The sequence below is a fragment of the Aedes aegypti genome, chromosome 1 (genome assembly GCF_002204515.2).
Source record: "Aedes aegypti strain LVP_AGWG chromosome 1, AaegL5.0 Primary Assembly, whole genome shotgun sequence".
NCBI classification, from domain to species: Eukaryota; Metazoa; Arthropoda; class Insecta; order Diptera; family Culicidae; genus Aedes; species Aedes aegypti.
The window spans coordinates 37,410,255-37,426,298 of NC_035107.1; the positions used below are offsets into that span (position 1 = coordinate 37,410,255).

At 36.9% G+C, this 16,044-nt stretch overlaps 1 protein-coding gene across 1 annotated transcript; it reads right to left on the reverse strand.

Annotated features, from left to right (window-relative positions):
* Nucleotides 1–10,193: 10,193 nt before the first annotated feature.
* LOC5579883 lies at nucleotides 10,194–10,969 on the reverse strand. The gene is made up of 3 exons (XM_021838053.1): nucleotides 10,675–10,969; nucleotides 10,453–10,614; nucleotides 10,194–10,340 (listed from the first exon to the last, which is right to left on the reverse strand). Exons 1-3 carry the CDS (start codon nucleotides 10,795–10,797, stop codon nucleotides 10,194–10,196), a joined length of 432 nt encoding a protein of 143 aa, XP_021693745.1. The 5' UTR covers nucleotides 10,798–10,969.
* Nucleotides 10,970–16,044: the final 5,075 nt, after the last annotated feature.

Below are 16,044 nucleotides of genomic sequence, written 5' to 3' on the forward strand. Positions count from 1 at the left end.
ACGACCACTAATTGATGGAGTCATAATGAGTTCGTCGCTTATCCTTAACAGCCTAGTTGTAGTAGAACATGGATTCTGTGTCAAATTTCTTGGCGAAAACCATTTTTACAAACTGGGACCATTTTTGTAATCTAAGTCAGAAATGTCCATATAGCGTTAAACGCCTAGAGGTATGCAACGCCCTACAAATGTTCCGTAATTGATTCAATTTTGTTCGATTCATACTCTATTATCAAAGTTACCCCAAAACAGAAAACCGACTTTCGATTATATGAAAAATTATATATCCATTCAGAATAAATCTTTTAGAAATCTATTAACTGCAATCGATAGTTAGGATACCAGTACTTGTTTTAAAAATATAAATTATAATTCTTTGAAACAGCATGCCTAGATATTCAAGTTTTCTTCGAAAAAACTATCAAAGTTACCCCGTTTTACGGTACCCACGATCTTTACAGTAGCGCCAGTATTGAGAAATGCTTGATGGTCCGAATTAGAACAGGGTCCGAATTGGACCAGGTTCCCCTACATATATTTTCCTTTGGTTCATATAAATAGCTAACGATCACATATTTCAGTAAAAATAATTGATCAAAAATTCTCCCAATCCGTCTAAAATACTAGGGTACTAGCCACACTTTTATCTGATTGTATAATATAATGTATGTATTTTTCTCTAGGCACTTTTACTTAAACGTGACAATGCGAGGAAAATTGATAGCCCTTGTCATACTGAACAACTTTGGTCAGGCTACTGAGCTATCCGTAAAAAAAAATTCTTTGCGCACTAGCGCCGCCTAGTGGCAAAATTTCGAGACTTTCGGCTCAAATAATGTTAGCCCTTGTGATACTGAGCAACTTTGCCGAAGACGCCATCTTTCTAAGTGGTCAGGCAACTGAGCTATGCGCAAAACAAAAATTCCATGCCCACTAGCGCCGCCTGATGTGTAATTCCGTATCAGAATGACCACCGAATGTCAGCCCTTGAGCTACTGAACAACTCTTCCGAAGACATCAAAACATCGGGATCTAGAGATATCATATGTTACAAAATTTTGCATTCTTATCACTCATGGTTCATATAGTGCAAATTAGAAAAAGCGCCCCTACTGGCCAAGTTCTCAACTAAAAGGATGATCCTCAACTCCTAAAGGTAGATCGTACTTAGCACTGAAACTTCGCCGAAGACAGTACTGTGCTATCTCTTTTGGCATACGAGATATTCAACGACACCCCCAAAGTGATGAAATTCCATAAGGGTCTCCTATAACGCAGATTCCTATTACGAGCCCCAACCATGTGTCTAATAGGAGACTTGACTGTACGTGTTTTTGAAGCAAAAAATAGTTGTTTCCATACTGTTCATACAACACATTTAAAACAATGGTTTTGGCTTAGTTTCGTAACCAAAACTACCCAAAAACAAGTTTTTTTAAAGAATAAATCGAACTTCTTTGGATTATTTAAGTTTTTTCGCCAAAAATGACATTTTTCCTATAAAAATTTTGTTTCAATTCCGAGTTGAATAGTGCATATATTTTTTTAACATGAGCAAAATATTATTATTTCAAAATTATTTTAAAATTGTTGACAAGTCCTTTTCAAAGGTTTAACAAATGGGGAAAACCAGTTTCAGCTTTAAAAATACTGTTTAACTGACAAAAATTAAAAAAAAAACTGGCGTTTTTCGTTAAAAAATAATGTTTTTGTGCAGTTTTTGTTGAATAACTTGGTCAAAACATTTTTTTAGTGAAATGTGGCTTATGGAAAATTTGAAAACAATTAAGTGAGCCTCCGAACCATGCAAAATGATTTGGAATCGGTTGAGTATATATGAAGTTATGATCAAACAAACATATTTTTTAGTGACTATCTCGGGGATGGGATTCGATCCCAGGTCCTCGGCGTGAGAGGCGTGTATTCTTACCACTACACCAGGTCCGTGACGACTTCCTGATGTAAGTAAAAGAAGTAAAGCCGTTGGTCCCGAGATGAACTTGCCCAGGGCTAAAAATCTCGTTAATAAGGATAGAAAAAAAAAGAAAAAAACATATTATTTTAGTAAAATGAGGAAACATTTGGAGTAAACTTTTTTTTTATTGAAACTAGTTTTGATTTTACACTAATTTTATATTTTACAAAGTTTTCATAAATTTAATTTTTAAGATAACGGTGTTGAATGTTTCAAAATTGTTTAGAAATTACCAAAGTTATGGTGACTTCACTGAAGGCCATTTTTTATAACTTGAAAATTTACCTTCAAGACGCTTGCGCCCTCTTTAAATCTTAATATTGTTGGCTCAAGCTTTGAGGTTTCTCTTCAAATATGATTTGAATTCATAAGAGTACAAGAATTTTTGATTTTGAGAACTTTTGAAAACTAAACCGCACCCTAACAAACAGTAGTGTGAGTAGCGAAAAGGGGCTTGCATGTAATGAATGGGTTACATGCAAGCCCCTCTTCGCTACTCATGAAACTCTGAAATTCATCGATAATCGTGTTCCGTGGATTTTTCTTGCAGAGCACAATACTATGAATCAATTACCCATGACGTCATGCTGCAACTTCTAGGTTGAATTCACACTTGCTGCAAGTTTATAACTATGACATGGCAATTTTTACAATCAAAATGCTGCCATAGTGAGATTGAATACAAGAAAAATTCGATGAAATAAATGAAAACGAAATTAGGCAGCGTCCATTAGTGATATAACGTTAAAATGTACAATTTTCGACCATTCCCCCCTCCGCAACGGTCTTTGCTTGAAAAAAATAAATATTGTGTTTGAGCCGCAACGTTTGAGCCTACTCCCCCTCCCCTAGAGCGTTATGTAATTTGTGAACGGCGCCTTAGTCTGCATATATTTAGTGGCGTTGTGTATTTAATTTGACTCTCTGCTATTTTATTTATAACTGCAATTCTGTTCTCAGTGTAGTCTGTACTTTTCTGCATTGGCCCTTTCAACGAGTCGAACATAATGAGTGACATTTAATTTCAGGATTTGTCAACAAATAAGAAATGTTACCAATACATAAACTAGTTTTTGCGCAGTTTTAGATTGCCGAAGTGAACATTTTTATTGCCGACAATAGTAATTGCATTGCCGATAAAAAAACAAGTGCCTCGTGACTTTGGTGAGGAAAAATAGAAGATTAGTAGAATAAAATAGTGTTTTGTGTATAATAATTAATGAATGAAGAGTGCTCAAGTGTAGCTCAGGTGTCTCCTGCTAATTGTTGTGCTTTATTGTTGCGTAAAAGTGCCCTTTTTTTAAAGTTCGGCTGCTTAGGCTGCCGACAATACGTAAGTTCCCCTAATTGTTCTCGAGGTATCCGCGTTTTTCGATTCCGAGATCCGGTAACGAAATCCCAATAATGAGATAACCACAGATACCGTAGTGTGGAACTTATTTGGTCACTCACTTCTAACCCTTCCTGTCCTGCTTGACCAGTATGAACTATAGGTATTCAGATTAAGATGACCTAGCATGATCTTTCACTCAAGCGGCTAGGTTATACACTGGATACACTCGACAATCTCTTCGAACGGGTAATCCTCAGCAGGGTGATGAAATGCACAGAGAGCGAGAACGGGCTATCAGAAAGGCAGTTTGGATTCCGGAAAGGAAGGTCGACGGTGGACGCAATTCGGACAGTGCTGGAGAGGGCCGAGAAAGCATTATTGAAACAAAAGCGTAGAGGAGATCATTACTGCGCCGTGGTCATGATAGATGTTAAGAACGCTTTCAACAGCGCCAGCTGGGAGGCCATTGCCACAGCGCTGCACAGAATGCGGGTTCCCGACTACTTGTGCCAGATTTTGAAGAGCACCAAAACCGTGTACTGATGTACGAAACCGACGCCAGCCCTAAGGAGTTAAGAATAACATAGGAGAAGAATAACGGTTGGAGTCAGGAACTACCAACACTCAAAACTGTTATTACCTAAAAAATAACAAAACTTATATCCCAATTTGTTCGTCTGTAAAAAATTCGCAAGACAATATTCTATGTAGTTTTTTCGGCATGAATTTAATTGTAGGAGTCAAGTAAATATGTTTGAGCAGAAATATAAATTTTCGATAACACTCAAAATTTATTTTACCCAAAATACTAGGAAAACCCCTATTTTTGGGAATCGTTTGCCTGTAACTTAAAATTCAAAGCGATCACATATTGTTTTTTTTTTTCGACATGAAATTGATTGTGCAAATCAAGTGAACGTGTTTGAGTAAAAAATAAATTTCCGATAACACTCAAAATTTATTTTGATGCACTCAAAACCTTTTTTTGGACCCTTGATAGTTGGCGTAAGTTTTCACCCCTCTGCACAGTGGCCCAGGAATCAGTTTTACGCGGAAAGATGCACTTTGAGCTTTGGAATGATTTTGATTTGGCCCTTAATTTAGTGTTATTGATAATTAGGGTTTTCATAGAAATTGTGTAACTAACTTTCTTATTTGTAGAAATTATATTATACACGCTTCAGTAATGTGTAAACCATTCAATTACAAGCAACTTTGCCTTACTTTTTTTGTATCTCTTACAATGCATTATTGGCCTCAAACCGATATCTCAACATCCAAATGAGCTAGAAGTTGGATGGCTTCGGCAAAGTTATTCGGCATATCAAGGGCTATCTGATGATGAAAAAACTGATTTCATCCGCTAGGTGACACTAGTGGCAAATTTCATTCAATCGTCTGTATCTCAAGATCCTTATCAGCCAGAAGGTTGGTGTCTTCGGCAAAGCTGTTCAGCAGATCAGGAGCTATCTGGCGGTAAAGAGCCTAATTGGAAATTAATCCACTAGGTGGCGCTAGTAACAAAAAACTCTTCAATCTTTACTAACTCAAGGCCCTTAATAACTAGAAATTTGGTGTCCTCGTCAAAGATGTTCAGCAGATTTAGGGCTACCTGGAGGTGAAAAATCCAATTGAGAATTTATCCGCTAAATGGCTCTAGTAACAAATTTTCATCATGAAATCCACTTAAGATTCTTATTAATTAGAAGGTTGGTATCTTCGACAAAGCTGTTCATCTGAATTAGGGCTAAATGGCGGAGAAGAATCCGAATAAGAATTTATCCGCTAGGTGGTGCTAGTAACATTTTTTTCATTTTCTGTATCTTAAGGTCCTTATTAACTAAAAGGTTGGTGTCTTCGGCAAAGCTGTTCAGCAGATCAAGTGCTATCTATCGGTGAAGAATCTGATTGGAAATTTATCCACAAGGATGCACTAGTGAAAGAAAATCTTTAATATTCTCTACCTCTTTCTTATCCACTAGAAGATTGATTGCTTCGCAAAACTATTTAGCAAATTGAAGGTTATTTAGAGGTGAAAAATATTAGCGCATAAAAATACAAAATTTATTCAACTGCGCTCCAGCAGACTATAAGGGAAGTCATAAAAACCATCTTTTAATATGGTTCTATAACTCAACAAAATTATTCTGAATATAGCTAAATATCTTTGCGGAAGATTCCAACCTAGCTGATAAGGATCTAGCACAACAATATTGTTGCGAGACCCCATTTCGGGGTAAAATTGATCACTTATCAACAATCATAGTTTTGAAAACAAATCTATCTACTAAGTTTGGGCTCTCTAAATCCGAATATGCTTGACGAATTCTTAACAATTCAATATTTACGAACATAATTCATAAATTAATTTTAAGGATACCACGAAAAACGCCTAAATGTAGGCAATTCGCAAAGGAATTTCAAACTATCTTACAGAAATTCTATTAGTTAAAATCTGTTTTGGGGATATATTTTAAGTATCCTCACAAACTTTCAGGCTGACACCATGATCCAACCCTTGTTTAGAACTAAAAGTTCATGGAAATCTGTCAATACTATACCGTACATGCATTCTGCATTTTTATATTATTTTCATAGAAATAAGCATTCTTTAACATCAAAAACTTCACAGCACACAATTTGACAATTATTACAATAAACGACGTTCACTTACTATAGGTTACATTGATATCGGTGCTCTATTAGTAAGAAATAAGATCGTGTGACACAGTGATCAATTTCATATACCTATTGGTGCCAATAATTGTCATCTCCAGATAGCTCTTATTCTACTGAATATCTTTGCTGTAGGCGCCAACCTTCTAGCTGATAAGGATTTTGATGTATAGAAGGTTGAAGATTTCATTTTACTAGCGCCACCCAGCGGATGAATTTCCAATCAGCTCTTCACCACCAGATAGCTCTTGATCTGTTGAACAGCTGTGTCAAGGACACCAACCTTATAGCTGAAAAGGATCTTTAAATACAGACAATAGAAAAAAGGTTAATAGCACCATATATCGGATGAATTCTCATTCAATTTGATACTAGCGCCACCTAGCGATGATAGCCCTAAATCTGCTGAATATCATTATCGAAGACACCAACCTTCTAAAGGATAGGAATCTTTAAGTGGAAAAGATTTGTGGAGTTCAGAATTGTTGTTGGCAAGCGGGAGCCCCACGAAGAACCTTGCATTCCATTCTGACTGAAGATTGCAGATTTCTTTTAACTAATGCCACCTAGCGGATGAATTTCCAATCAGACTCTCTTTCGCCAGGTAGCTCTTGGTCTGCTGAATAGCTTTGCCGAAGGCACAAACCTTCTATCTGATAAGGATCTTGAGATACAGACAATTAAAAAAAATATTACTAGCGCCATCTACCGGGAAAATTCTCAATCAGGTACTTCACCGCCAGATAGCCCATGATCTACTGCACAGCATTTCCGAAGACACAACTTTCTAGCAGATTAGGATCTTGAGATACAGACAATTGAAGAAAAATTGTCACTAGCGCCACCTAGCGGAAAATTCTCAAACAGGCCCTTCACCGCCAGATAGCTCTTGATCTGCTGAACCCTCTAGCTGATAAGGATCTTGAGGTACAGATGATTGAATAAAATTTGCCACTAGTGCCACCTAGCGGATAAATACTGAATCAGATTTTTCATCGCCCTTGATATGCCGAATAACTTTGCCGAAGACATCAAACTTCTAGCTCATTTGGATGTTGAGATATCGGTTTGAGGCCAATTTTGGACCCCTCGTATCCACGCTTTTTCCATTATCTAGAAAAGAGGGATATGTCTCACCCAAGGATTGAAAGACCAACTAATAACATTTACTTTAAAATGTATTTCAAATTAATTGATCTACTGGACTCCGAATTGTGGCCATTTAAAAATTTAGAGTTAATCTCGAGTTTTTAAGAGTTAATAAACTTATTAAAAAAGAGTGATTAAACGGATACAGTTAGAATAAACCTTATTTAAAGATTGGCTTAATGTTAAATGTAACATGTCTTAGTTCTTGTTCATTTTATCTCAAAATAATATAAGATCATTTACGCAATATGAATTCCATTCACGTAATGATTTTCCATTCACGTGATATTCTATTTACCTTCCACGTCAATGAGGGTTTCCAAATCGATTCGAAATTATGCTGTTGAAAAGCTAGAAAATGAATGAATTACTTTTTGTGTTTGATGTTTGAAAATTATTTTAATTCGGCACTCGCCCCTGAACCGTATTGAGAGGCGGCATGCATGTTTTCAATGCAAGTAAACCGATTCGAGATTCCATACGACGACGACGACGAACGGTTCGACTTGCTCTCAGGGACCGGGGATTACCAACCGGGTGCAAGGAATGCAATTATTCCGACAAAGCTTGAAATTGGCACGGAGAAACGGTAGGGGGATAGCTATAGAAACCTATTCTCGCCACCAGTTCGACGAACGTCTGGGCCTCAATTATCAACTACCGGCTGAGCTGTGAATGGAAATCCAACCGATGCGAATGAAGCGCACATATCAGATGGCAAGCAGGGATCAACCCTCGGCAGATAATCCATGCTTGGTCACGCTCACGACCGACCGGCGGGGTTCGGCTCTCACGATGAAAGCTGGCTTAAAATTAAAATGTTATTATTCGCGAATGGAGTTCGAAAGCATCTCCCGGTAAGGGCGAAGGATTAGATGCAGTAGTAGCAGCCGGTGTGTGCTATCATCGTCTATTCAAGGATTGCCGGAGGATACGGTTGATTTCAGGTCAGGAAGCATCTGCACTCAATCCGGTATGCAAGCTCGGATATATTATGTAGATGTGTAGCCTCGAATGAAGTTTAGTTAGAAGTTGATAATGTGGAGTGATTTTGTTAGCACTAACTAGGGCAGCAAAAATCGACGTCTATTTTTGTTCTTATACGAGGTGGAAAGCTTGATTGAATTGAAAGGGACCTGGAACTAAATTGGTGATCTCTCAAAAACTTTCCACGGTTCTATATGTTCAAAGAAGCTTCTTCTTCTTGACGTTTGTAACCAACTGGGACTGAAAATGTCCTAAATAAATCTGTTCAAATTTTATAGCTACTTGTTTTGTTTCAGATGAACTTATCCACACACTTAATTTATTTCGCCGAGGACGGTAAAGTTTTTCGCCGAGAACCCAACAGCTGAGATTTCGTTAAAAATCTCGGTAAAAGTTCAGATTACCGAACAATTGGTAAACTCCAATTTTGTCAGCTGTCAAACTTTAACGACAATGTCGGTACGGTTTACCGAGATTTACTAAAAGTATTTTACCGGATTTCGGTAATTTTTTTAAATTTTGTGTCGAATCGATCCGTAAAGTTGACTGTAGAATACCTTGGATTTCACCGAATTTCGTCAAAAATAAAAAGCTAAATATGTGTACCGTAAACACCCAATGTCAATATTGCGTGAATTTCACTATACATTAAGTGCATCGTCAATAATATGCAATTATTTTTGAACTATTATAATGCCAATGTTTTTACAATATTGGTGGTGCTACTAATGCTGCGAAAACAACGTGAATCTACAATTCATATTTTTCTGTTAGAGATAATTTCTTTACTACTTTGCAAAATTGAGTTGAGTTTGTTGGTCATTTTATTTATTTAAAAATGTTAAAATAAAACCTTGGACGTATCGCGTAGTCCTCTAAGGATCGCACAAATTTTTCTCATGTTGTAGGAATCGCAGATTCGGTGAAGACAATGGCTTTGAAGAAAAGTTGGAATTGCTTGTCAGTGGCTGCGCAAGTTCTTCCAAATACGTCGAAGCATTGACAAAAAATGCCAAATGCTCGAATAATATTGGAACCCATTGGCACGTTAATGTGGTTCCAAGATATGAAGCATTGCTCTCCTGATGTCATGATCGTTCCTCTAATTAGCATCACCGGGACTTTGAAGCTGGTCGGGAGTGGGTCATCCAACTATAATAAGGTAATAATATGTACACCAAATAAGTTCTAATTTTCTTCTAACATCTATTACCATTACTATGTAACCTTAGTCCAGTGCAGCAAACCATTCAACGGATTTTCTTTCGATGATTCCTCGTCACGTAAACGTGTCGACCCTCGTGTTGGATTTTTTGCACGAATAATCAATCGCAAGTGCTCTCAAAAAATCTAAATCAACGACAAAAAAAATAGTAAAAAATAGACAAAAAAGGTGTACCGTAAAACGGGGTAACTTTGATAGTTTTCTCGAAGAAAACTTCAATATTTATGCATGCTGTTTCAAAGAATTACAATTTATATTTTTAAAACAAGTACTGACATCCTAGCTATCGATTGCACTTGATAGATTGCCAAAAGATTTATTCTGAATGAATATATAATTTTTCATATAATCGAAAGTCGGTTTTCTATTTAGGGGTAACTTTGATAATGGAGTATAAATCGAACAAGATTGAATGAATTACGGAACATTTATAGGGCGTTGCATACCTCTAGGCGTTTAACGCTATATGGAAATTTCTGACTTAGATTACAAAAATGGTCCCAGTTTGTAAAAATGGTTTTCGCTAAGAGATTTGAGACCGAATTCATGTTCTACTATAACTAGGCTATCATGGGTAAGTGACGAACTCATTATGACTTTATCAAATAGTGGTCGTAGAACAGATTGTTTGTAAGCGTTGCAAAAATGTTAAAATCTTATAAATTTTTAATATTTGCATAAAAATCCTCAAATGCACTTGATTCCAACGAAAATAGCTTTGACATGAAGTGTCATATTAATACTTTTTACTTTTGCATTCGTTTTTCTTAACTAATTGACATAAACTTCGTTATTTCGTTTAGTATGTAGGGTGTCTCGCACTATCAAAGTTACCCGCATTATCAAAGTTACCCCGTTTTACGGTATTCGTAAATACCATCAGAGATTTCTTTGAACATATATTTATGCGCATGCAGCACTTTTTGTTGCCAATTTGACCATTCGTTGACGAATACGATGTTTCGGCCTGTCAGACGTTGATAATCATATTCGATCTGAAAAACAAACATATATAATATTAACAAAAATTGAATAATGAAACGATTATTGAGATATATAGAATATTAAGTAGCAATCCCGTGTTCAAAAAAGAAAAACAATACTTACCAATTCGCCAAGGAAGGCGATTGATACAGGAAATTCTTCCAAGAATGACAAAACATCATTGTTGGCACGATATTGGCATCGGTAGGCAAACGTTGATTCCCATAACTCATTAATGCGGTTTCGGTTTTCAGCTACTGGTACAATAAATTTAAGCTCCTCAACCTAAAAGTAGTAATATTAAAAAATGGTTGAAACATTCACAAAAGTAAAATTACAACGTACCATAGCAAATAAATCCGCTTCACATAAATCAGCACTTTCAGGTTTTGTGAGATGTTGATTTTGAATTTTCTGCGATTTTCTGTTGAATACTCGAGTTCCTGCTTGTTTGGCAAGATATTCCATGTGATAATGTATCTTACCAGCATGCTTTCCGTCACCTCGGCCGTTAAGGTAAAACCATAGTGCCTGTAACAGTAAGGTACCAATGTTATTTTGCTAAATGCAACTATGCTAATCATACTCACATGCGGCACAACTGAGACAGACGACGCCAGAACAGGATAGGTTTGTACCAAGGACTTCGCAAGTATGTTTTTGTAGAAGGTAGAGGCACGTCTGGAACATCATAGAAACAATTAAACAACCATTCTATGATTTGTTGTACCAATACTTACACTCCGTAGTTCAGCTTTAAAAACTGACCGAGCAGATGGGTAATTTGCTTGACGGTTTTGTCGCTAGGCTTTTTACCCTCTCGTAGAGTTTCAATAATACTCATTCCTTCCTCGGTTTTCGAAAAAATTATATTGATATCAATTTCCTTAAAAATAAAAGCATAACTTTACTCTCTTTCGCCTCTTCTTCATCTTATATTTTCTGGCCCACCGATACCCTTTGGAATTAGTTGCAGGGCTGCCCTTAAGTAGGAACTTTAGACATCTCATGCTTGAAAATAGAGACCAAAAAGTGATTAGCTAAGAAGTTATTAGCTTGTTGATTACTGGTTATATCATCCAGGAATTACATGTGCACTTGATAATTAAAAGTTTTGTTTCATTTTATGATCACCTAAGAGCCTCGTATTAAAATAGAAACCAAGTCTCTGAAAAGAGACTTGTTACCAGCCCTGCAGTTGTAATTTTTGATGGGTGGGGTGTTTAAAGTGGACGTTTTCGGCGTTATGAAATCTATAAATGAACCTATGTATTATATTCGATTAGCTCAGATCCTTTCCCTTCTGACAGTCCATTTCGCCAGACTGTTAATGTAGGGACTGCACTCCACTGATTTATGACTGCTCAAACATCAAATTATCAAATTCGGATCGTCTAAGTAAATATGATTTCATTCAAAATAGAGCAGTTTCGTTTCAATCTAAAGTGGTTTGTATCGTTTGTTCTTAATGAACAGTAGATTTTCTTATTGTAATTAGAGCTTAAGTGAAAGTATCACCGTGTGCAATATGTTTTGAAGTGAAGACAAGTCAATTAAAGAAAGATGCTGTTTAAAAATGCGAAGTGCATAAAAGTGTTATTCTTACCCGTTCCAAAGTAATTCCTGCGTAGGGGTTCGGACTATTGCTCAGTTGAACGTCCTCCTGATCCTTCGGTATAGTTTCAACGCTTGGGTCACCGCCGGGCGGCTCTGCTTGTTGGAGATCCTCTGGAATTTCATTGATGCCAGCAATATCTTTTTCGCCATTCTCCAGGTATTCCTCTTCAATTAATTGTTCCGATAGAAGTGCTTTTTGGATTTTCTCGATTATCTTAACCATTTTTGTACTCAGTTCGAGGCGTTTGAAATCAGATTCATTAAGGGACATAAACAGATCATGCTCATCAATTTCTTCGTCATCTAAAGAGAGAAAAATGAGATGTATTATACAAAATATTTCGATGCATGCTATATTACTCATAAACAGTCAGTAATCCAGGCAATAAAATCGACGAGATATGAATTTCTTTTGACTGTCGTACGGTGACCAGAAATCAAAAGTGGTGTGCTGGTAAACTTCAACATCTTGAAGAAAACGTTCCTCTTCCAGTACTTCGACTTCATAGGCTTCATAAAAATTGTTGTAATCAGTCGTTTGACAAACTTTCACAAGAAAGTTAGTCGTGTTGTGTATGATGACGATTTCTTGTATGATAGCGAACGTTGGATACAACATGTTATTATGGTTTGTGAGGGATACAATCAAATTCCGCCGAAAATCGATACCGTTCATCGTCACAGTTGTGGGAACGAATAGTAGATCTTCCTGGAATTCTGGCAGAAACTTGTCGCTTAGTGTTTCAATCTGATGAATTATTTTACCGGATTTGTAGTTCACCTTGTCCGTAAAAGGGTTCTCTAAAATGTCCAGAGTCATGCTAAAGCACTGACGTTTTGCTAAACTTTTACAGATATTTTTGAAATTTCTACAATTAGCAGTCTGGGTTTTACACGGCTAGTTCTTTTGCTCAAACGCTAAGCAATTGTACTGCTTCATGCTTCCGCTTTTCCTTATGCAGTATGGGTAATGCTCCATATGGTGACTTTTGTTGATCCTTTTTTGGAAATGTTCGTAGAATGATAACTGAAACTGGCTTATGTGCTCCTCAAGTTCCGCAAGCATATAATCAGATACTATTGGTGACATCAAAATTCTTACGATATTGATCAAATGACCGATCAACAACATGTAAGGACAATTCTTTGGAACTTTGTGTCCAAAAAGGAACGGAAACGAGCGAAGTAACAGTAAGTTTTGTGACGATGTTTGCTTTATTTTGCATTTATTTGTTTTTCGTAGCATTTCTTCCGTGAAATTTGAGGAAGGTTTGTTTTTTTTATCAATATATCCGTAAGCAAAAGTGTTGATTCTGTAGTTGACGTATGTGACATTCAGGTCAATTTCTTCGCTTTTTAAATAACGATTTAGAACGAGTTGCAAGGTTAACGGTACGACACCTTCTGCCATATCATGCATAACGTCAAGCACGTAGTTTTCGCAAACATGAAAGTTGTTTAGCTCGTTCAGTATACAACTTCTGGACTGCAAGCCACATTCTTTTGAAGATATTTCTCCTGATTTGAGTTGCTGCATTTTGGATTCATACCAATCCTTGGTTCGAATTGGATGTTGGGAATGTGGGTTTTCTTTAAACACTGGTCTCGAAATGGTACGAATCCTGCAGAAGAAGTTGGCTCCTGGTCCCAATAAATTGAACACATCATGCACAGCTAATGTGTCACCCACAAAAACGGCAAGGGTGGCTCTAAGCACAAACGGCTCAGACTCATAATATACTGTAATTCCATTTTCCAGCTTTTTCAAATCTGCAATCAATGGTTCCAGTATTTTATTGTAACCTTGCTTTTTTGCGTCTAACGATGTACAATAAATGACTGGGAAAATACTTCTTGGGGAACTATTGAACTTGTCAGGAAAGTTCTGAACTTTAAAGGAAAAGCATGATATTTTGTAAATACCAGCTCTACTGCTCAACGCATTCCCCAACTCTACATCATCTTGATATAGGCTTAATCTAATTACATTGGGATGCTTTTGAAAATATGCTTTATTTATGAAGACTTCTCCTGTACGAAATGAGCTGTATTCTTTAATTGCCCCAACGACTTCCTTTTCATTTTCAGACTCTTCCAAAAACTTTTGGTTTGATGGGTTTCTGAAGATCATTTTTAAAGTGTCAATAATGGGAATATAGGAAAAGGTTTCAGGAACTTGAACAACTTTGTGCAATCCTTGAACATGGCGAACGTCCTCATTTTTTCTGTTGGCTCAGGAATCGACACAGCGATTTTTTTTTCAAAAAAAAAACTGTTTCTTTTGCGACAGGTCGACACATCTGTGAAAAGTCCATTAAAATGGAATTCGTTCAAAAAGTGTACTGTACTTTTATCGCTCATTCCAACACCATTTTCTCGTAGGAGAGACAAAGTCATAGTTTGAAGTCGCTGAGAAATCATTCCAACCAAATTTTCGCACAAATTAATTATTTCTAACGGTTTGGATTCCGGAAGTCCTACATCACCAAGCAGCCGGCAAATACCCAAACCGGCAGTTTTCTTGATTTCTTCCAGAGTGACTGCTGGTTGCTCATCCCTTCGATTACAATTGGCACTGAATAACACAGATTCTGCAGCTTGTTGCTCTACAGGGAACTCGATTTGAGATGTTTCAGATTGAGCGCTTAGCCTCACTTTTTTCAAAGGAGGAGCGAAATTGTTTGCATTTTGTGGAACTTCCTTCGCAGCGTTAGTTCCGGCGGATAATGGAGGATGTTCATGAAGTATATGACGCTTCAGAGAACTGAAATGCGCGTACGACATTTTACATTTTTGAAATGTGCAATTAAAGGCGACAAAGTCAGCATGAAAATGATTTTCTTTCAAATGAAAGTTCACATGACGGTGCAAACCGTCGACGTATCCCGCTACTTGTTGATTACAAAAGAAGCAAAGGATTGCCTCTGGTGCTCCTAAATAATTCTAAAAAGAGATAAATTAGTACTTACGTAGTATTTGTTTAAATTTAGTCCTTACTGGCTCCGATTCTGCTTCTATTTGAAGTATTATATGCTCCATTTTCACTAACTTTTACTCACTTATCTTAACGCGTCATGCACATCTCAAATTCACATAAAAATGGCGCCTACGTTGAAGATGTTGTTGACAGGAGGAGGAAGTACGATTACCGAGATACAGCAAACGTCACTACCGATGTCGGTGATTACTTCTTTTTACGACTCAGTCAGCATTTAGATTTGACGAAATATCGTATAATGAAACCGGTACCGAAAAATCAGAAACAAATTTTAACGAAAGTCGGTAAAACGTAGTTTATTGACGAAAAATCGGTATATATGAAGTTTTACGGAACCCGTTCGGCATTTTGCATTACCGAGATTTAAATTCAAGACTAAGTGTGCAGTTACTTTGAGACAACCCTTTCAGTACGCGTTGTAACTTAGTTTGAAACGATTTCCACGAAATAAAGGTATTTTCTCTAAGCTACATAACTTTACCGTAATCAAACCCTCGGTCATATTCTCTCATCCACCATCTATGAAATAAATAGTGCGGTCAGCAGAATGTGATTACGGTCAAGCTATAACTCTTGGATGTCAAAACTACCGCTGAAGCCATAAACCATCATTGTTAAGTCGTAGTTCAAACAAAGATGGGTTCCCCACTAATTTAAGGTCAGATTAGACGTGCCATCGACACGTCTCGTTTGAATCGTTTGCATTAATCACACGACGTTCGAAAGGAAGCGATTTATAGCATCCTGAGGACAGGACTTTGGCGAGTAACAATGATGAATCGAGTTGGTTGTCCTCATAAACTGATTGAAGCTTCTCCGTCAGATAAAGCTGAAGGAACACTGACAACCATCTTACACTCAGACAAATGGTGCGGTCGATGGGTATGTGTGGTTGTGTGGACACTGAAATACGCTATTCGCTAAAAGGCGGTGTACATCAAGACATATTCCAATAACGAAAAACGAAGATTTGTAATATAACTTTTTTCGTTAAACAATATTTTGCATTTAGAGGCAATAGTGTCAAATGAAAAGTTGAAATTCGTTTAGAAACTATTATTTTTTGGAACAAATATGTAGGATAAAGATTGAAGATTTTA

Bases quoted from the DNA above. Each gene is read 5' to 3' on its own strand.
- LOC5579883 (XM_021838053.1), bottom strand. From the start codon at position 10,797: ATGGAATATCTTGCCAAACAAGCAGGAACTCGAGTATTCAACAGAAAA. The intron at 10,615-10,674 runs GTACGTTGTAAT...TACTACTTTTAG, and splicing joins AAGCGGATTTATTTGCTATG to GTTGAGGAGCTTAAATTTAT. The intron at 10,341-10,452 runs GTAAGTATTGTT...TTTGTTTTTCAG, and splicing joins TCGCCTTCCTTGGCGAATTG to ATCGAATATGATTATCAACG.